Raw genomic sequence first — 23,198 nt, forward strand, 5'->3', positions numbered from 1 at the left:
GCTGAGGTGAAACAGCACTATGAGCCTGATTCCTCAAGACACTGCACTGATACAAGCACCTGCATATATGTAACAAGCTCCTCTCCCTCTTAGTTTATGTGTGTTATTGGCATGGACATCAGCAATTTGAACGGGTAAGCCGGTAAACTGCAGCCATTTGTATCTGTACCCGGACTCCAGATGTTACTTTGGACCTAATCCTGCACTGTAGCCTGTAACCTCCTTACTGCTTCAGCTTTACTGGATTTCCATTGCCATACAATGGAATAATTCAGAGGAGAATCACGGTCCTGATTGACTAGTGGTAACATTCAGATACCAGATCCAGACTGTAAGCTTCAAGTAGCTTTAAAAAAAAAAGATACTGAATGCTGCAGTTCAGAAGTCACTGGAAAGTGCTTATTTTTATATTCTTGACTACATTTCAGTAGCATTCTCTGTTTCTTCTGACCAAGTTCTTTCAAGCAAATAAAGAGCTTGACTTGTCTCCAGTCAGACAATCAGTTTTGGAAACAAATTCCAAGTGCATTTCTTGCTTTTATTGCTGAATTATTACACTGGGACTTATCAAGGTGATAACAATTTTGCAGTTAAGCCATTTAAATCCCTCTCTGCCCCTTCCCGACCACAGTGCACACTACAAAGTAGATTTCCTTTTGATCCTCTCAAATATAAACATTTAACAGTCAAAGTTTTTAAGACAATTATTTGAGCTTAATTTACTAATCCTTTTAATGTCAACTGCCACACCGCTGACTAACTAGTCTGTGGTCTAAACACATATGGAGATAACATGAGACTTCTAGTTATGGAAAGTAAAATACAGATGAGTCGTCTTTTTTGTTTCCTCACAGCGAGAGGTTTGTCTACCCAGAAACAGATGAGTTTTATTAGTAAATGTAGCGTGAATCGTAGCTGAGTGGAGTCCTGCAGTTGGAGACCTGGCCGCCATCTCTTCTGGTCTCACCCATCAGACCTTGAGAGACTGTTCTTGACAAGTCCCAAGGTAGCTCGGCTTTAACTTGGTATTAAATATTAGCTTTCATATTGTCAGCAATAAGTGCGTTGTGATCTGCAGTGTCGTACAAATAGTGGGTACACACTGGCCCGGGCTGGCGTCCAGAGGAAGACACCTGAACCTGTGTATCTGGTCTGGGTGCACACGGGAGTTGTGCCTTTGTTTTCCAGGGGAGCTCACACCGTGTTCAATGGCACCTGCCTCTGTGAGTGCCCATCTTTGCTGTACTTTGTGCATGTTAATCTGTCAGGCTCCTCAGATTACTGTACAGTACTCTGAGAGTACAATATAAGATAAATTACAGTGAAATAAAGACTCATCTTTTCTCCTGAAACAGCCATGTTAACACTTCTAAATAGTTCATCCTAATTCAGTTTACGCATTGTTCACCTGACTAGAGTAAACACATATTAGAGTTTGGCTTAAAATACTTTCATCTCTAGTAAATCCTCTCCAGTTCTGTAACATAGTGCTGTAAATTTTCTAGTGTCACGCATTAAGCTTTTGGGACTTGGAACTGAGACCCGAGCAAAGTCTTGGGTTTTTGGGTGTTTCCTCTTCCTGAGATAACTTTTCCTTGTCTCCTTTCATCACGGGAAACGACCCTTTCCTCCTCAAAAGGTAACTTCTGCATTCTGCTAACCAGTGTCCCGAGTGTGGTCGGGTCTGTTTGTGAGTCAGTGTATAGAGCACGGAGGTAGAGATTCTGCACTGGAGGCATTTGTGAGTGTAGTTTTAGATGAAAGTGAGACAATGTGTTTCACCAAGCTGCTGAGGCTGGGCAAGAGGAGGGAAGGATATTTTGTCCATGCCATCTTGTAAATATGTTCCTTGATCTTCCTGCAAGTCTTTCAGTTTTACAGGAAGCCTGTTCTTGCCATGCATAGTCTGTTTGGATAGCAACTGTGATCTCACCTACATAGCCTGTGCAGAATTGCTTCCAAGAGGTCTTTTTTTTTTTTCTCATTTCTCCAGTAATGGCACACAAAGAAAGGTTTACATAATATTTTAATATTACTTAAGGCAGAAAAGATCCAAACCTCGTGGATGGCTTTGAAATCTGTTAGCTGATTTAACTCTCTGCTCTGCCACTAGTGCACAGTTTTGCCATGGACATCTGCGTTTTACCTGCATGGGTTTATCTTTTTGTAAAATTAGGCAAGTATTTCACAGGCACTCCCAGCTTACTTGTTTGTAAAGAGCACCAAAAACTTCTAATGAAAAGCACTAGGCAAGTATTAGGTGTTGGCTTTGCATACTGCAGTTGTATTTTATAGAGAGCGTGAAGTTTCATAAAGTATCAGGATAGCGTGGTTGAGGAAATTTCCCTTCCAGAGACTTTAAATGTGATAATACAGATAGGACCAGAGCTCTCATTTTATTATTCAGGTTGACTGGATTTGGTATTTTTTCATTAGAAGTTTGAGAAGTGTTTGGTTTCTGCTTTTAGAGAAACATTGGAGGATTAGTGTCATAGAGACAAATTTTGATGGATGCAAAGTTTCAACCATTTTTCCGGTCTTTTCCAGTGTTTCAACATGTAATTTTCATTTCCTTGTTTGCTTTGCTTTGCACTTAGTGTTTCAATGGTGTGGGACAAAATACAGCCCCTGAACAGAAGAGGGGTCAGGGCAAAGGAGGAAATGCAAATTTCAGAGGTGGGTGCAGGAGACGGGGGCTGGAAGAGGAGGCCATTTGAAGAGGTGTAGCCAGGAATCTAAGAAACCCAAAAGCTATTTCTAAGACTTGTTCCAAATGTTTCTAATTTCATTCATATCTTTTTGTTTCCTTTACTGCTTAACTAGGACAAGAAACTAAAGCCAGGAAAGTCCAATCATAGTGGGAAACAAAAACCTAAATATTGGAGAGAGAAAAAAGGCCGTTCTTTGCAAAGCAGTTCTGCCTTTTGCTTGTCTCCCATTGTTGGTGTTACTGTGGAAAATGTATAACATCACTCTTTTGGAAAGCGCTAGAGCCTGTTCAAGTAGAGATGGTTTATATAGTCTAACATGGAAGAACTTGAGGATATCTATTTCTTTACCATTTGCCTAATAAGTGAGCCTGTTGACCTCCGCTGGACTATTACAAATGTGAAACTTGGCACTCAAAATTGCTTGCTCTAAATTTTCCAGTTGCTTTCTCTTTTTCCATTTGATGTCATCCTGCCAACTAGTGATTTTATTATTATAAACAGGACATTGTATTCACTTTTAAGAAGAAATATGAAGCTGAAGGTAAAATTACAAACTGCAGTTTCTCAGCTGGCAAAATACGAAACAATGAGCTAAAAATACTGAGCAGAGAAAGGGTGCTGTGGCAAGAAACTCTGAAATATCTACAAGATGGATGTGGTCTGAGGAGCAGAAACTGACTTCAACTGAGCAGCTCTGAACTCCTGAGAGTGACCAAATGGTTGAGGTTGGAAGGCACCTCTGGAGATCATCTACTCCAACCCCCTTGCTCAAAGCAGGGTCAACTAGAGCAGGCTGCTCAGGGCTGTGTCCATTTGGGGTCTGGATATCTCCAAAGACGGAGATTCCATCACCCCTCTGAGGAACGTGGCCTGGGGTTCAATCACGCTTACACTAAAAACGTGGGCGTTTTTTACCTTTAAATGGAATCTCCTGTATTTTGTGCCCATTGCCTCTTGTCCTGTTGCTGGATACCACTGAGAAGAATCTGGCTCTGTCTTCTTTACTCCCTACCATCAGGTACATTTTCACATTGATAAGATCTCCCTGCCTGAGCCTTCTCTTCTCGAAGCTGAACAGTCCCAGCTCTCTCAGCCTCTCCTTGTAGGTTGGATGCTCCAATTCCTTAATCATCATTGAGGCCCTTCAGCAAACTTGCACCAGTATGTTGATGTCTTCCTGGTACTGGGGAGCCCAGAACTGGACACAGCACTCCAGCTGTGGTCTCACCAGTGCCAAGTAGAGGGGAAGGATTGAAGGACTGCATCTCTTGACCTGCTGGCCACACTCTTCCTAATGCAGCCCAGAAGGCTGTTGGCCGCCTTTCCTACAATGGCATGTTGTTGGTTCATATTCAACTTGTCCATCAGGACCCCAGGTCCTTTTCTGCCAAGCTGCTTTCCAGCTGGTTGGTCCCCAGCCTGTGCTGGTGCACAGGGTTATTCCTCCCCATGTGCAGGACTTCGCTTTTCCCTTTGAGCTTCATGAGATTCCCATCAGCCCATTTCTCTGCCGAGGTCCCTCTGAATCGCAGCATAACTGTCCATTCCTCCCACGAGGCTACAAGGCCTGGAGGGCATCGGACCAGGGGACAGCAAGGATCCACTGCATTGGCAGGAGACAATTAATGCTCACTTGCTTCCTTTGCAGGGCAGAGTTAATGAACTTTGCTCTTGCAGGCAAAGAGCTCTAATGCAACGAAGCTTTCAGTTAAAATTTGGATCTTGGTATTTTAGCATGTGACCTCAATTGCAGCTGAGCTAAAGCTATCCAAGTTATTGAAGGCTAAATAGTGATTTTGGCTGCCCATTCAGAAATGTAACATCCTTCCTTTGGTTGATAAGAAGAGTGGAGGTGCTCTGCTGTGTCTTTGTGTCCACTGTGGAGGGAAGCTCTGTAGCACTGTTTGTAACTGGAAGGCGCTGGCAGCAGGACAGTACCTGCACTGCAGTTCTGCCCACTGTTTATTTATTTCTTGAGGAGTGTTACAGCTGGTAACAGGGATTAGCAGTACTTATAGTAAAGGTTTGACAGCATGCTCTTTGATGTAGATGCCCGAGGAGATTATTGGCTGATAAAATTAGAGGTGATGGTAAAAATGGCAGCCTTGAGCAGCACAAGGGGTGTTGGAGGAAAGGAGTCAGCCTCTGAAACAGATGTCTTTTCAAGGCAGGTGGACGACTTTTGTTAGAAATGAGTGCAAGTCAGATAAAACATCATTAAACAGCTTGTTTCCTGGAGATTTTCCACTACAAAAAGCTAGTGTTAAGTAGAGCAAGACTTACTCAGCTATAATAGGATATGTAAAAATGCTCTGGTTTCTGATGGAAACTGAGAAATGACTTGTTTAGCAAACGTATAAGCAACATTGCCACAGACCTGACTGTTATCTTGGCGTGGAGTGGAGGCACAAACAGGGCCAGATTATGATCTCTGCCCTCTCACTGAGCTGTTCTGTGACTGATTTAATGCTCTCCATAGGGAGATACAAGGCATACAAAGGATTACTCAGTGGTGTCTAAGGATATCAGATCCAGTCCCTCTCTAACAGGATTGATTCCAGAAGATGGTGATGATGGCTATACCTGCTCTGGGTGGTACTGCTGTCCAGGCAGTCTGGGGAACGTTACCCTTCTTGGGTTGGTGAGGAGAGCACGCATTAGCTCCATCCTCACCCATTAGCTGAGTAAGTAAAACTGTATAAATATGGTGCTGCTGTCAGAGTGATGCGATTCAGCTCCTTGCTTCTGGTTGGCTTCTTCAAGTCCTCCTCTCTGTTTTCATAACATTTTCTACTACACTATAGCTACAGCAATTGTGGTGACGCTGTTTTGTACAAAATGATGCATGGTCTTTGCTCTCAGATGCTGTTGTTACCAGTGGCTGGTGTACATAGACACACTGGCAACTTCACTGGTGTTTTTCCTTACAGGAAGGCACATGTGGACATTGGAAGTGCAGCTTCAAGCGGAATTGGTGGTATGTAGTTGGACAGGATTATGGCGTTCTGATCTTGTAGGCCATCAAAACTAAGCTTGCTTAGTTAAGAATCTGTTTAGTTGTGGAAAACAGTAATAACTTTTGCAACTAGGTTGTTATACATACAGTCTTGTTCCTGCCTGGCTGCCTGTTTTATGGAGAGAAATGGAGAGAATAACAGAGGACGATGAGGATAAAATCTTAAATCAGTTTGAGAACATGTCCATTTCTTACTGGATTCCACTGGATCGCAAGGTGGGCTTTTGACGAGCAGAAGAAAGTACCCTATCCTCTCATGTTTATATATGTTAAGTGGCCCAGTTCAGGTGTTTCAAATACTGCCACTTTCCTTGATATCACGGTGCTTTTCTGGTGCCCTTCTCTCGCTACAGGTCAGATAGCACGGGGGTAGATAGGAGATGAAGGATCCAAGTCCTGGTGTCAACCCAGGTATCTGTCTCTGATGCAGTAGATGAAGAAACCCAGAACTTCCTCAGTAGATGAGGCAGTATATCCCCGCTGTGGTATTTCAGGGCTGATCACTGATCACTAGGACAGGCTGGTCATTACAAGGAACAATATTTTCCTCGTGGCTCCATTCTGATGGAGTGGTCTGAAGCATGCTTTGACCTGTCCATCTGCCCTGAAGTTTTTGGGTGATTGGATCCTTGTTCCCAGGTTATTCTCAGATCCTCGCTCTCTAAAAAGAAAAAAAGAAAAATCACGATATAGATGGCACACATGCAGGTGTATGAGGCAGGGTTGTACTGGAGGTATCACAGCATGGATTAGAAGTGGGGCAGTCCGGAAAAGACTAACAAAAATAATCTGGGAGATGAGGGATTGATTTAGAAGGAAGGATTAACTGTTCAATATGCATTTGCCAACACTGAAACTAGAAGTTTGTGAAAGATATAGTAGTTGATAGTTAAAATATGTGGACCAAAATGAATCAATGAGAATCATTTAAGGTGGCGGGAGGATAGAAAGGGGTGTTGTGAGGACAAGTAAGGTAAAACAAAGAGGAAACCTTTCCTGTCCAACCTAAAATACTCTGTAGCTTAGACTGCTAAAGAAAGTATTGGAAAATCCATCACTAAAGATGCTTAATACTATACTGGAGAAAGCCCTTGCAAATGTATTGTCATGAGTAGTCCAGCTCTGACCTATGGGGGTTGGATGACCTAATGTCTCTTCCATTTCTAGCTCTGTGCATCTATGATTAAAGTAGTTTATATAATGCAAGTGCATTTTCAATTACACTCCACCTTCTTGCGTGGGATAGTGGTGGTGCAGAGACCTCATTATATTTGTGGCACAATTACAGCATGACTTGTAGGAAATACTGCTGGTACTTGGTCTCTCAGAGGATCTGATCTCATTTATATATATGTTGGCTTTTCAAGCCTTTTAGGTATGTTACAAGACTGCAGTGCTCTTTTTTCCGTCTTCCTCCTTACTTGGAGGCCATAAATATATAGAAGGAATAATTGATTCTGGTTCGGCAATCCAATGAGCAGTCCTTGGTGAAAATGTAAATGTTTATTGTTGTAGATGTGTAATACATCAGGATTCATTGTCAGCTGCTCTCTTGGACCAAGGTCTGTTTTCTGAACCAGAACAGGACATTAGCTAAAACATAAACACAGAGAAATTAAGAAGAACACTACTGACTTGATGTAGAAAGTTGGGCTTTCAGTGCATTTTATGCTGTGCTGGATTTTTGTGGGGCTTATAACAATTAGTGTTTGGAGGGGGCAGTTTTTGCTTGCAATTATTTCATAATTTCATTTCATTTTGAAATTTATGCACCATGCAAAAAGAGTTTTGTGATGTGTCAAGTGTCTTTGTCGTTGTGTTACAGGGCATTCAGAGTGCCGTCAGAGATTTGTCAGGGTACTTCTGTTGCATGGATATTTTTTTAATATATTCCTTTTAAGAATCTGTCTTGGAAGGAGCCACTCTGGGGTTTTAACTAAAATTTGCCAGCATCAAGTGTGACAAATGTGGTAGACACTACACGTAATGGATGTCTTTAGGAGTGGGATGTTGAAGTCTCTAAAATGTTCAAGCACTGATTGTACTCTGAAATTTCTCCCTGAGAAAGAGTACTTCATCCCAGTTTGAGTGATGAACGTCAGTGGAATTGGTCCCATGCTTATTGGCACTTTATAACAAACCTGCGCAGCCACCATGGTCGAGCTGGGTTTACTTGTGATTGAAGAATGAGATTGATTTTTGTGGTTGCCATAACAATTGGACTGTTGTGTGAAAAAATGTTAGTAGCGTTCACTGGAGTGAGTTGACAGCTGTAGGATGCCTGTTCCCAAATTAAAACAACTGTTTCCAGCTCTGAGAAATGATGTCTGTTTAACTTTTGCGAGATGGAGCTCAGCAGGGTCTTAGAAATGACCTGAAGAGCTTAAAGATTCTAAAAGTGCCTTTGCTGTGCTTAATTTTAAAATGCCAGCTTTGAGCTGGAGTTAATAAGGGTAAACCAGGAGGCTGAGCTTTCACTCCCACCAGGCTATTGTATGTACTCACAAAGTGGAGAGAACAGGACAATCTACGGAGTCCCTAGAAGAATGTAAATGCGTTGCAAGTGTCTAGACATGCAGTCACTCGTACTGTAAATGTTTTAGCACTGACATACGCAAGTTTGAAGAAGGCTTGCACTGCCTAAACTTTAATAAACAAAATGATGGTCATTACTGTCTCACCTCCAGCTGCAGCAGTCTGGCCTTTGGAAATAGGCTAACGCTTCTGCAAAAGATTCAGCTTGGTCCTTCAGGAGCTGTTGGATGACTGGAGGGACTGTGGGCTGTGAGCGCTGAGCCTGGGGCAGGGCAGGATGGTCAGCATGTGGGTAGCCACTGAGCTGCTTGAATCTTCAGTCGTGCAGTGTTTGTGTGCTGGGAATTCACAGGCCACCTTTTCCAGGCTAGTGGGTGCTGTGGCTTCTGGTCTGTTCTTTGTTCTCTTTTGTAGTTGTTTTGGACGTATTGGTTTTCATGAATGACCAGTAAACATTGCAGGAGACTGCTTCAGTCTAAAAGTTGCCCTTGGGAGAGAGTCAGGATGGGGAGGTAAATAAGGTAATTAAGTCCGGGCACCTTAATTCTATCAGCTTCCTGAGAAGGGGAAGTGGAGAGGGAGGTGCTGATCTCTTCTACCTGGTATCCAGTGATAGGACACATGGGAACGGTTCAAAGCTGCACCAGGAGAAGTTTAGACTGGACATTTGGAAGCATTTCTTTACTGAGAGGGTGGTCAAACACTGGAACAGGCTTCCTAGAGAGGTGGTTGATGCCCCAAGCCTGTCAGTGTTTAAGAGGCATTTGAACAATGCCCTTAACATGCTTTAACTTGGTCAGCCCTGAATTGGTCAGGCAGTTGGACTAGATGATCGTTGTTGGTCCTTTTCAACTGAAATAGTCCTATTCTAGTCTATCTAAGCTCCTATGTCTGGGTTTCCTGTTGGGAGACCTTTGGTGGTTCCCTCCTCAGCCCCTTCCTTAGGTGCTCTGGTTTGCTTGCAGAGGCGCCCAGCTCTCTCTTTCTGTCTTGTGAGACTTGGCAGTCTGAATTCTGCCCACAGCCTCAGCCCTGAACAGTCCAAGTTCAGGCAAATGGCAAAGTTGGGGCTTCAGTCAGAGTGTGGTGGCTGCCGCCAGGGCCAGGAGGGGTGGTGATCTGTGGCACGCAGGAGCGTGGACACAGTTAGGCTACCCAGCTGACTTGTGCTCACGGTGCCTGGGATGTCCTTCCTCCATCCTCTGCTTTCCCTGGTTCCTGAATAGCTGGTTCATACTTGCTTCTTTAGGACTCTGCCTCCCATGAATGGTCACTTCAGCTGGTAAGGACAAAATCTTGCTTCCTCGAGGGTTTTCTGATGCTCTAGTGGGTACATGCAGTTCTCTGAACTGTTCTTTCACGGTTGTTGGCATTTGTTAGAGTGGTGAAAATCAGGGCTCTGTGTCTCCACTGGCGAGTTGACTCATCTACGTGCTGCTGGCTGGGAAGGCCATCCAGTTGTGTTAGGAGGATCTGCATGGCTGCAGGGTGCTGCTTTATCTACTGTGTACAAACTGGTACTTTTCTCCATTAGCAGCACCAAGCTGCTTTTACAGAAAATCACACTGTAACACCCAAACTTTGCCCAACAACTGGCCATGCCAGAAACCTTGCCTCTAATACAGCCTGAGCCCATGGCTTACAAATGCAATGCTTCGTCTTGATCCAAGTAGCCTTCCACTTGAGTGAAGATGGAGCCCTGACCACTGGGACTTGTAATCTCCTTGTGTCGTAGGTGTTTGTATTTTATGGCTAAACTAACTGATACGTTGAATTCTGAACAGTTTAGCTGGCAAAAATTGATATATTGTACCAAACCTTGCAGCACCAACTGTACAGTATTTTCTCTGCTGATTCTTGTGAATACCTTTGCGTAGATGTAGGTATTTGCACAAAGAAAAACAAACTGCTGTTGCAGTCCTGTGATCTGTGAACGTTTTAATTACCATGACGGTAATTCCAGCTCACCAACAGACTACTTATCTTACCTCTACTGCTGCACTAGCCATTTATTTTAGGTCCTATTAAAGGTAAAAAGACTAACTGCTCTGCAGATATGCTTGTCCGCTTTAATTAGTCTTCCTTAAGCTGTGCAAAGAGAAACTGCACTTAATTAGCTTTCTTTAAATTAGGATTGATATACCAGCCTGTATATGTTGATGCTGTCGTTACTGTCTAATAAACTAAGTGCTCTATTCTGCAATTTTTTTTCCCAGGTGGTTGATTTGCAAGATGGCAGACAGAGCCAGCGTGTGAGCTTTGGCTTTAGCAGTGCTCTTGTCGCTGCCTCAGGGCTAGAGGTGGCTGGGTCAGCGCTCCCAGGCGCTGCCTGGAGCTGGCAGGGTCTGGGCAGTCTGTGTGACACGTGCTTTCCTGACTCTTGCTTGCAGCTCCATCACGCTCAGTGCAAGCCGTTCCCCTGGTCCTCCAAAACTCTTGCAGGCATTGCCTCGCTCCGGTGCACGAAACCTGTGGCCACGAGGAGGAGGGAGAAAAGATTTTATTCTTCCATTGACAGAAACTCCATGCCAGACAAGTCCACCTCTGCAAACCTGCATTAAACATATGTTTTGGACAAAGAGGCTCCTGTAAAAAGTGGAAGTTTCCACACTGAAATGTTTGTTTTCGATCAGTGCTGGGGGTTTCTTAAAGGCACATGTTTATCTCTAGTCCTTTCCAGCATGAAGACCAGAAAATCTCTTAACTCTCTGTATGTCTCTATCTCCTAAACCAGTTTCCTTTAACTAACCAAGTTGTGTGTATGTTGGAACGAGTGGACTTGGAACATCTCATTACTTTTACAAAGTATGTTTTGACAATTTGAAATGAATAAAACAGATTTTTATTAAGTGTAATGACAATGAGAGATGGCTCCTTCGGGGCTTTTAAAGAAGAGGGAGAGGGGGATGATCAAGCTCCTTAACCCACAAGGTCACCTTGGCAGCCCTCCAGAAGCTGGAGGCAGCTGCCAGTTTGTATTTACCTGTGGTCAATGCAAATGTGCATGCATGTAGCCGGGCTATTTGCTTGTACTTAAGCAACGTCTTTGTTAGCAGGTGCATAAAAAGTACTGTTGCCTTGAGGTTTAGTCGTACAGCCCACTGCAGGTTGGCTTTGTTATCGGTTACGGTCAGAAATGCGGTCTGATCTCTCCGAGATCCCTTGTGCCACAGCCTTTGGGGTATTGTACAGCCAGATGGTATGGTCAGGGCAGGAATTTGAACGGCTCCTTCCTCTTTGCGGGGCGGACTTGCCACATAGCTGGGAGCAATGTTATTTCTTCACCCAGATGTTTTTTGTCAGCTGCCTCCAGCGTCCTCCCTGGGGGTTTGTACAGGAGGGGCTGGCGCAGGTGCCAAGGGAGGGACAGCTTGCAGAGCAGCGGGCAGGCTGCGCTGCCCACACCTAGCCTTTCCTCCCCTTGCTTTTCATTGCCTTGTGCCGATTCTCTCCGGGACAAGCAGCAGCTCTCTGCAGTGTGCTGGAGATAAAAGGTGATACTGGTAGGGCTGGAGGAAAAGCAGAAGGAGATAGCTGAGAACATGCCTTCCTCGGAGACCTTGCCCTGGAGGTGCACGTGTGCGGGGTGCTGCCCTCGGGCTCAGCGCTGCAGTCCCATCACTCCTTGGATTGTTTTCTTTCCCACATGCCAGCCCCAGTTCCTATAGCCATCTGAAACTTCTCCAGTAATAAAAACTGAAAACCAGAAATATAATTCATCACACTTAATAATGTAGTTACTGGTGAGCGGAATTCGCTTAGAAAACTTCAGCGAGGTGTGCTCCTGTGTGCCAGGATTATCTCACTGCTATGAACTTTGAGCTCTGCTTGCAGATCGGCTTCTCTTGTCCCATTGACTACCTGGCCGTTGACTCTGCAACGCTTCTGCAGAGTCCTTATGCCAGGGAGTATCATTCCCTGTGTTACTTGCTCAGTGACTTTCTTACCTCACCTTGCAATCTGTGCCCAGAATAAACTGCCTGTGACAAGCTACAAGTCCAAGTCCCTTGAGTAGTTCTAAAGGAGAAGCGGATCTGAGCCTGGTGGTAAAACATATCCCAGCTGTGCTGCACGTAGAAATGCTGGTGAGAAATGCTAAATCAGTATTTGTCTGGACCCCTCTTCAGCTTTGCATCTGTGAGTTTAAGTATCTCACACGGTGAGCTGTGTCTGTGCCTGCAGTTTGCATGCTAAGAGGCTGCTCGGAGCCTGGCCAGCGCGTCCCGAAGGGCAGCAGGCTGTGCACAAAGCGCTGCCCAGGGAGGCTGGAGCTGCCCTGCCGGCCCCGCAGGTTTGGGCTCTCTGAACTGGGGCCACCGCTGACCTCTGCAGTAGATTTGACTGGCCAAATACATCTCAGCAAAGCAGCCCGTTAGTTGCTACCATTGTATAAATGAGTTCAGAATTTGGCACCCGCGTATTTATGCTCGCTTCTTTCCAGGGCAGACTGCAAATATGCACTTCGTTGAAACCAATCTGCTAATTTTTAAACTGCCTGGAGCTACGATTCGCAATGGGTGGCAGATGCTTGTGGTTGCAGGCCCTGAACATCTGGGATAAACTATCTATTCCCCTGATACAGGAACCCACATTCTCTTTGAAGAAGCTCTTAAACCTTTTTCTTGCTCACTTGTCAGATAAAGCAAGCTGTTAGTGTCCATTCAGTGCTGTTTGCTCTTTTAAATGAAATAAAGGAAGATTTACTAGATGTGGCTGGGGGGGAGTCACAGTGCCAGGATGCTGTTGCCGTTATACCCTGTGCGTTAGTGGGACCTGGTGTATCAATACGTGCAGGTTGGCACACATGCATGCCCCCATACTGCTTGTAGTATAGGTGTCTGTGTATCTGCATATGCACGGCTCCCTAAAGAAAGTTGCACAGTACCTTGAAGTGGAGGTATCCTGAAATTCCATCCTTAGGTGGAATTTTAAGGAATATATATTTATGGATGTAAGGTTGTTTGCAAGCCTTTAAAAATTGGTTGATTCCTAGTGCTGGGTAGCTAGGCAGCAACAGATCAAAGTCCTGGTGTAGTTGAAAAGATTTTATATCTTTCAGTGTCACAGTCTCTAATTTGTTTAGATGCGTGCGAAGGATCAGAAACTAACGTGCATCTGGGGATTAAGGCAGCTTTGCTATCCAATCTGAAAGCTAGCATATTCTAAAAGATTTTCAAAGTCTCGGAAGGCAGTGAAGTGCTTTACTGATTTTTATGTCTTTGAAAATCTCTATTTAGTGTGCCTGGTGGAATTGTATAAATACATACTGCCAGCTGTCTGACACCAACAGACACCACCCAGAGCATTTAAGTACTGAAGTGGTAGGCCTGTGAAGATAGAGACATTGCTCTCACTGTGCGAGCACCCATGCAAAAAGACTAAGACTTGCTAATTCCACGTGACACTTGCTCCTTTAGAAGTTCGCTGTAATTTTTCCCCTCCCACCCCAGGAGTATACCGGTGGTTATGCTGTAAGAAAAATAATATGTGTTTTCATTATACATCTCTAGAAGGGAGTTGCTATCATGATATGCGTTTTTCTGTGGCAAAGAGAAAAGAAGAAAAGAAGCGGTCTGATCTCTTCCTTGGCAGCCTCAGCCTATACCATTGTGCTTGGGGATCTTTTAACTAGGGAGGGGCGGAACTTACTCTGAAGGTTAAGATGAAAGCAAAATAAACCAGCAAACCCATTCCTTTACTGTCTTCACTGCTCTTCAGCTCCAGTCCCGCATTCCACACATTGCTTGGGTGAACCCTGCTGTAGTCCAGGGGCCCTGGGCAAGAAGTTGCTGTAGGGCAGCCCAGGATGAAGGGAGGCCCTGAAGCAGGAGTTTAGGAAGTTTTATTTGTTGAATGCTTCAGGTTTTGGGTCTTGCTGGTGCCAGGCTCTGCTCTATTAAAACATGATTCCTGAGTCAGATGCTCTATTTTGTCTCATCTACGTGGCCCTAGAGCACATCTGTGGTCCATCTTGGTATGTTCCCGCTGTTTCTGCCACCCACCGCTATGGCACATACGTATGTAAGCCTTCCAGGGCAGGGCTGCATATTCCAGGTACCACCTAGTACAGCATATGTGAAAGGGCGTTCAGCTTTTCCTAAGCACCAAGTTGATTTGCTAGATCTAATTAGCTGATTTGGAGTTCTTTCTTTCTGTAACTTTCATAGTGTTTCCTGTTGAACCTGCTTTTCCCTTTGGTGCGTAATAGGCAATGTGGATGTTATAAAGTACTGCACCTCTTGGGTGTCTTTATTGAGAGCAAAACTCTCAGTCAATTTTGTTACCATTCAGCTTGGTTTGTAAATGTTTCACTGCCTCTGCTCTTTGCTAGCTGTGCTCGTGGAGTTTCAGATGCTGCGATATCTACTTTTATGCATTGGGTTGGTGGTTATTTGTGTTCCATTTAGCTTTGCAATTAGGAACAATCTATTTTTACTCTAGCTGCAAGGCATCAAGACTTTTTCCTGCTTGTTTCTTTGGAGTGAACTTGATGGGCTAAATTGTTTAGTTTTTGTGGAGGAAAATCAGTAATGAGATGAAAGCTGTTAAGAGCAAGCAGTTAAACCAAAAAGAAAAATGAAAGAAAACCCAAGGAGATTCACTTGTCTAAAACCGTTTGGGTTTTTTTAGATTAGATTTAGACTTTCAGATTAGATTGGAAGATGTTTCAACAGAGTCTTCTGAAAACATGGTTGTTGTTGTCTGGGTGTCTCTGATGGTCTCTGTGTTTTGATATGTTCTTCATGACTGGAAGATAAATTTTCCTTTTCTTCTTTTCTCCTTGGATAGGAAAGAATGCATTTTCACCATCGACCCATCAACTGCCAAAGATCTTGATGATGCTTTGTCCTGTAAACAACTCCCTGACGGTATGAGATATATTTTACAAAATACTTCTCAGTGTTTATAGTCAGCCGTTGACACGTTCGTATATATAATTTGTCATGAAGTATTCTTTACCAAATATGAGTAGAGTAATAAACTAGTTTTTCTCTTGTTGTTTTAATTGCCTGTTTTCAGAAATCACAGAGCAGATATCTTCAAGCTGCACTCTGAAGTAGTCTTCGTGTCAGGAAATGCAGAACCATAGTGTTTTGCATAATCAGAGCTGTAATTTGATTTGAGCAGATCTCAGCTGTCTCCTGTCATTACGGGAGTTACAGCTGAATAGCTAATATGCCACTCTTGCAGACTGAAGTCTACTGAAACTTTGACCTTGAATACGCAGTCCCTGGATAAAGGAATCCAGTTTTTTGAAGGTCACTGGCTGAATTGCTTTTTGGTGTTTATGGGATGCTGGGAATTGTCAGATGAGCAGAGTGTGCCTTATAAGTTGTGTAATTCTTCTCGTTACCTTTTAAGCTTTCTGTTCTGCCTTATTTGTACTTTTAGTATGCCGTAAGCCAACAGAACAGAAAGTAAAGCTCCAGAAGCCAAATCTTGATGATTCTGACTTAAGGAACTTCCCTCTTGTAAGGTTCCTTTGCCATCCAAGTTCTGCTCATTTAGTTTGATGAAATCCAGTAACAGGCTTGGTTAGAAATATTGCATGATTTGATTAGCCTATCTACCACTAATAAAGAAGATGAAGTGATTTTTTTTGTGTGTGTGTGTTTAGTTTTTGTTGCTCTTGTTAGTCATCGCAGTATGATGATATCAAAGACATCATTCCCTTTTTTTGGGTTGATTTCGTTCTGTGCAATGTGGCCAATGAATTGTCATGTCATTTAGACCGAGGTACAGAATAGTATTACAGGGCTATAAAACTGATAAAAAAATCAGAGATGAAAGAAAATTTGAGGCCAATAAAATTAATTATACTGTATCATAGCAGTTTTGAGGCAAGATTAAGGAAAAATTGCTGTTCTATTTCACAGAAAATTTAAACAGTCTTCTTGAGAGATCATAAGCTGAACTCTGTTCTCCATCTTTCCACTTTGTCATCTGAATTACTGTAGATTTATGACAGCGTTGTGATCCCACAGCCCCTCAGATCTAAGGTGCTGAAACTCCGGCTTCTGAGCCTTTACTGCTCACATAGTGCATGGGTTTTAGATGCTGCAGTAAACCATTCACGGAGGTGGTTTGTGGTGCATACATCTGCATTTTTCTCTTATCAATAGGCCATTTGGAGAAAGCGTTCAAGGAAAATATCTGTTTGAACAAGAATTCTTCTTTCCCAGAAAGTCTGCAAAGCCATTGCAGGGCTGTCAGTCATGCTTGGGACTTGTTGATACATCTTCTGATGAGGGATGTGGCCGCACTTTGAAGTCTGCCTTGCCTCTCCAACCCCAACTGCAGAAAATGCTGTATGACGCCTCATGCTTCAATCTATAAGGAAGGAGATGTACCAGTGCAGAAGGGATCCTCTCCTTGTAAGGTCCAGCCAAGAGGGTTCTAGGTGTTACTGGGATGTTACTTGATTGCGGGAGCTCTGTAGCATGACTGCTAAAAATCCCCTTGTGATGCAGAGGTGGGTGGCTGCAGTGCTGCCCCATGCCCTGATCAAGCCTCTTTAGAACAAGTCCTTCTCATGCAATCTGACTGAGAAAAAAAACAAATAGAAATTTTTTTAAAAGTTGCCTTCTGAGTGGAATTCATTCATATGCTTTGCCAGTCTTCCCTGCTTTGTCGCTTTTTGCTCTTCTCTGTACAGGCATGAGGCAGAGGGAGCTGCCTGCATATGGGGGAGAAAGAAAACACTGAAGTCCTCTTGGCCTGATTATTTCTGACTCATCCTTCTCCCAGGGGCTGTGTCAGGCCTGTGCTGGCTTCCTGGAGCCTCCAGATGAAGGTTTTCCCCTGCCCTTCCCTGATCTTCTATGAAGGCTAAGGAATATGTGAAAGGATCATGTCAAAGCCATGCTTTCAGGGATTGTCTTTACCTGTATATAACACAGGAGCAGGCACAGTTCTCTCTCCCAGGAATATCCTGTTATTTCAAAGGTGATCTCTGATGCACTTACCAGAGTGGACAGAGGATGCTTCTGCAGTCAAAGATAATACTTCCTTTTCCCTGGAAAACCAAGCAGTTAGGAAAGAAAGGTAAAATGGATCAGACTGCAGGGTCACTCTGCATAGAGGAGGTTTGCAAAGCTCAGTTTTTCAAATGAAACAAAAGTGGAAGATGCAGGAACCTTTCTCCTCTTTCAGTTCCCCCAAATAAACTTCACCAGTGTGAAGTGTTTTAGAAGAGACATGAAGAAACCAGGAAGAGTAGGGGACAGGGCACGACTGTCTTCCTGAGAGTAAAAGTAAAGATTTGCTTGGCTTGTATCCAAAATTTATAGGATGGGAAATCCAGTGTGGATTTAGTGCTTTCAAAAGTTTCATGTCCTTCTCAGGATCATTGAGCACACTTTCCTTTCCTCCAGATGAGCCTCAGAGGAGAAAATCCAAGAGGCAGATGAGTGAATGCACCCGCTGGTGGCTGTCCCAGCCCGAAGGCCTTTGTTCACCCCCATGTATCATTTTCCATGAACCATTAAGTGGGAGCCTGCTCGCAGCAGCCCTTTGTGTGCCAGATCTCTGCCTTTTGGATGGAGCTGTGCATCCTCCAATGGACTTGTTCCACCCTGGACTCCTCCCAATGAGAAGATGCTCTGAGCTGGAGCCTTCTTTAAAAGCGATCTTATCTGTGCCTGTCCTGGGCATTGTGCACTTTGCTTCTCCTTTCAGCCTCTGATCCGCCATGAGAGTGGTGCCCAAGCTCCATCACAGCACTGCCTCAGCCTTAGGCCAAGGAAAGTCACCCCCTGGAAAAGCCAGTTTTGATGCTGATGAATATCCCAGGGACCAGGGTTTAAACTGGTGTGGAAAGAACCGCCTTGGAAATACCCTTTCTTTTATTTTGAAATCTGTGGTGTTTATTCTGAGGAGACCTTGTGGCTCAGAGGGAAGTACAGACAGGAAACCAGGTTCTGATGGTCTTTGGTGCAGTTATGATCAGTTAGGGAAGGAGCTGAGGAGCTGAGTAGGAGCGAGCGGCATAAAAAGACTGCAGGAAACCCCTCTGCATCCTTTGAGCAGGCATGGCGGCTGGCTGGCCTGCTCAGCGAGGGTCCCCAAGTGGGCAGAGGAAGGAAATGTCAGCATTGTATCTGTGCTGCAATGTTTGTTTAAAATATGAGATATCTCTGAAGCAGAGATGTCCAGTCTGGTAGCTGGAATCATCTCTGTTTTTAAGGCTCCTGATGTCATGCAAGGAGATGCTTGCAGAATCTTTTTAGTGAAGATGAGTAATAAAAGCAACTAAGAACCATACTGATGGACTCTTGTCCATTATCCTCCTAATGTGCTGCTGTTTGGGGCACAAACTTGATCCAGCATTTCATGAACCTTTTGCTCTGCCAACTATGGTTCAGTATTGAAATGCTGAATTCTAAGGGTTAAATTTTTCCAATACTTCCCGATCTGAAGAACCCAATCAAAACATTATTTTGTGAGCCTCCTATAAGGGACATCTGTTTCACATGCAGTTGGCAATATAAGCTATATCCTGTGCCCCTTTCTAAGGTGTAACCTCAGAGATACAGCTGCAGAGCTTGTTGCCCAAGAGACAGGATGCTAGATCCTCAACTAGGGTATGAGCATCACATAGTCTCTGTTCCTAGCAGAAGATAACAGAAATGTGTGTATTTATATTACCTGGCATATGTACTCTTCATTACAGTCCTTGTCTTGCATCCTGATGGGGAATTAGCATTTAGCAATAGTTCCATCAACCTGTTCCTGGGTGGGACTGGGCTCTGTCTAGCTGGGGAGACTCTTCTCTTCAGCTTCCACCACTGGGGACTTCAGCCTTCAGACCTGTCCTTTGCAGTTGGCAGGAAACATCCATCCATCTTGTATCACAAGTTCCTGGGACATTTTCTTGCATGCGAATTGAATCTCTGTGGATTCGTTACTTTTTTGGCCCACTGCGAGCTGATAGTCTTACTCAGTGATTTTCAGCCTGTGGTCTGCTGACTACTATAGCACTATGTAGATTACTATTATAGGCCCATGAAATGTGGCTGGCAAAAACAGGGGTATAAATCCATCAGCATATGTGAAATTTTTTTAAGATATCTGTACTATGACTTAAAATTTTTCAGGAATTTGCAAGTTTAGAAAGGTCCAAAACCAGTGCTGGGAGTCCTTTGGGTTCACTTCTTTGTGTTCACTTGCTTGCAAAGCTACGGCCATTCCCAGCTCTTCGGTGTTAAGGAGAGCCCCTATGGGAACCTCAATCTTGTGCTTAATAGAGCCTCTTGATATGTTTTGGAGGTACCCTGAGGATTTTTGGCTTTAAAAGTTGCTATGCTAGCTGCAATTATTATGAGAAAGAGTTGATTTAGAGGTTAAGAGCTTATCCAGGGCTGGCAAGGCTGCATCTCTCATGAGGGCAAAGTTGTGTTAAGAGTTAACACAGCTTTTATTCCAAATGTAAACGTGGTTACAAGAAATTATTATTTTTTCCATCTTTTTTGCCCATATGTAAAACACTTTAAAAAAAAAAAAACAAACCACCAAAAAACACCAACATGAGCAAACCACATATCTGGCATCCTCATGATGTCAGGAGATCTCCAAAAATCAACAGAGAATGCAGAACCCAATTCAGAAAATGTCTCTCTGTTGGTGTATAGCACCCGTAATAACTACAAGAAAAAAGAAACCACTCATTGCCTGTACTTCTTCTATCAGACAGCTAAATCAGTGCATTTCAGAAGATTTTGAAGAATGAAATTGTCTTTGTCCTCAAGCATTCATTGCTAATTTATTCAAGACTGTGACAGTTTCTTTGCCTTGAAGGATCTTAGGCAACAAGCAGAGAGATAAGGGGACTGTTTTTGCACCTTTGCTTAGTTTTAAAACTTCTCAGTGTAACCCTTATCAGTTCCAGTCGCTGGATGGAGGACTCACCCATGCTATGCCCTCAGTAAAAGACGGAAAGGAATTTTTTTCAGAAGTAGTCCACAAATCTATCACGAAGAACTACCCAGTAGCAGAGTGTCACTAGCTAAGGAAGCATGGGATGGTTGTGGGAATAGCTGTATTTTTAATGGAACTCACAGTAGGATATTGCAGCAGTTGGAAGCTTTTCAGGGATATATGTCTTAAGTGGGCCAGTCTGGTTTTGAGAGAATTTTTTATTGGAGTCTGCTTTTGATTAACGGTCGTGCTCCTCGTTATTGTTTAATGATAGCAGTAGGGAGGTAAGCTTGCTGTTCACATTTGTGAGTGTATATTTTAAAAGAGATCAGCTCCAATAAAGAAGGAAAATATGGTTATTTATGTAACAGCTTCAGAAATATGAACAAACTGTACTCAATTTAGATGACTCAGCATAATCTCAGAGTAAAAGATGGATCTGGACTGCACCTAGTTTCTACAGCCTTTGTAGAGCTCTTTCAGGGTAGCTTGAGGTTTTAAGTTCATTTCAGTCGATGCTCTTTTGTGATCCTTTCTGCACATCTTCTGGCAAATTACTGCAGCCAGGAGCATACAACAGAGCCCTTCTCGGTTCATATGGATGTCGCAGACTTTCACAGAAAACAACCGTAGTGCTTTCAAGCCTGAATGTTTTCACCCAGGGTGCAGACATTTAAAGATTTATTCTGATCTCATCGTGTAAGAGCACGACAGGTGACCTGCGTGTCCCAGTGGCACCAGGCAAGTTTCCCACACTTGCTAAACCTCTTCTGGGAATTATCTGTAAGTGATGTTTGTATTTCTGGTAATGTATACGACTGATGCAGTTGTGTTTGAAAGCTGCTTACTGGTAGGAACAAAAATTAAATTTGACAAATTTCAAGGCAGACAATTCCATCTAGTGAAATGTCAGGCCGTGGTGGGAAAGGATGCAGCAGAAATGATTGGGGTGCATTTCTGAGGGGTTTTCTTACCTGTGTGCAGGTCTTTTGATGGTGATTTCAAAGCAGGACTTTGAGCCATGCTGACAGAGCTGCTGTACATCTTTTTGTGTGTATATTGATGACTAACATGGTTCTCACTGTTGTTCTTTCATTCCTGTATCCCTACAATCTTTCACAAAGTAATTCAAGTTTCAGTAATTTAAATCTTATTCTAGGAGGAATTGTGGTACTGCAGAATAGAAATATATTCTACAGGCTGCTTGCCCTGGTTTTTATGTCCTTAGTGACATCGGTTGTCTGCATGTTGGAGCGAGGTCATATATAGACACATTCATTGACTCTTCCCAGTGTTTAGCTGATGACCTAAGCAAATGAGACTTCTGCAGTGTGCTGCTCGCTGGTTTTTCCCTTCCCTTTAAATCCGTTCAACCTGTTGGTGAATTTAAATCAAACATACCTAAGGGGAATGGGATAAAAACCTCAAACACATTGTGTTTTTATAAGAGTCATGAAAATGGGGTATAAGCAAAGGAGAGAGCTTCTCATAGTGACCCAAATCTGGGAAGAGTGCAGCATGACCTTTCTCCTTAGCAGACACCAGTCAATCCACTGTGGGCTGCAGTTTTCAGAAACAAATCTGCAGAGAGTGCGGACTTACATCTCTGTTCAAGGAGCCTATTTCACACATTTTGGTAAAACCAACCAATGTTTTGCCAAATGCTGGTAAAATTATCCCTTGTCTACTGCAGGCCTACAGACACTGGGGCTGCTTTTCTTAGACCTCGTCGACACCTTAGTAGACATCCCCTAGTGTGTGAGCTCCAGTTTCTTGTGCTTGTAAAACACCTGTAGAGCCCTGGTAGCCCCAAGACATTCTCTGACATCTCAGGTGACTGCCGGGTCTTCCTCTCCTTCCATCCTTGTTCTTTCCTGAAGTAGGTTGCAAACACTTGGGTTGTTTTAATTTTGCAAAGTTGTGTGCACTTGTATTTTGCTTTTCCTCTCGCTAAATATTGCTAAATATTCCCTCTTCTATTCAGCTTTGTCCCTTTGGCCGCTTAAGGACTGTAGGGTGAAATTTGCTCTAGCAACACATGGTACAGGACCTTTCAGCTAATCTGTTTGGTTCCTGCAATGCAGGGTATACGAAGAGTTAGTAATTGGAGTCATGCTGGGCTGACTTGCTTAAGATAAACACTGAAGAATGGACTAGTGTTGAATCAAAAGTTACATTATGAAATTACTATGCTTCCTTCTTTGTAAGATGTTTAAGATGAACAGACACCAGACTCAGAAACAAAATGACAGAAACTCCACATTGATATATGAGTCAAATGTAAAATGACCATAAACTGTAATTTACTTAAATTTATTGCAGGAGTCAAATATGGGAAAAATAAAGAAGACCTACAAGGAGTGGGCTTGTGTATAACATTTGGTCAGTTTTTCCTTTGGTATTGGACATAATTAGCTCAGCTCTCCTGTTACCTGGTGATTAGTCTGGTGGGTTTTTGTTGTGTCACTAGGAAAGCGAAAAAGATATATTGCAGTGATTAGAAACAGGTACATATCCTTTCTGTTTATCGAGGGCTTGTGGTTGCAGATTCTTTGAAATATGCAAAATACACTCAGGTCTGTGCCAAATCCAGATCCCTGCTGTGTCCCACAGTGTGCTCCCATATAACGCTAGGGAACTGCAGCATGTACAGTATATTTTGCCTCTTTTAAAGTAACATGGGGTTGTGTGCGGAAACACACATCACTTCCAATTTCCAAGTGCAGGGTTGAATGGAATCAGAGGGCTAGATTGCATCACCTTTCCTCCACCGAACATCTCTCTTGAAATCAGTGACGCAACTTGACAACGTAGGGCTCCCCTCAGCTTGAGTGGAAATAGGGCAGCTTGCTCCAAACTGATGGTGGTTGAAAGGGAAATAGACTGAGCCTAATCCCCAGACAAGTGCGTTAAACTGGGTGGTAAGGTATTGGGGTGGAGATTAAGAAAGTTTGGATTTGGTTGGAGCATTGATTGCTGGAACATAATTTGTTAAAACATTTTTTGCATATATTTGAAAG

General features: G+C 43.4%; 1 protein-coding gene across 2 annotated transcripts in view; it reads left to right on the forward strand.

Moving 5' to 3' along the window:
• DIS3L2 (DIS3 like 3'-5' exoribonuclease 2) overlaps positions 1-23,198 on the forward strand; it is a 194,085-nt gene that overhangs the window by 81,441 nt on the left and 89,446 nt on the right. For both annotated transcript variants that reach the window (XM_050902202.1, XM_050902203.1), the window contains exon 11: positions 15,052-15,131. In XM_050902202.1, coding sequence (XP_050758159.1) covers positions 15,052-15,131 — 80 coding nt within the window. The remainder of the gene's footprint in view (positions 1-15,051; positions 15,132-23,198) is intronic.

This window comes from Gymnogyps californianus, chromosome 10, assembly GCF_018139145.2.
Source record: "Gymnogyps californianus isolate 813 chromosome 10, ASM1813914v2, whole genome shotgun sequence".
NCBI classification, from domain to species: Eukaryota; Metazoa; Chordata; class Aves; order Accipitriformes; family Cathartidae; genus Gymnogyps; species Gymnogyps californianus.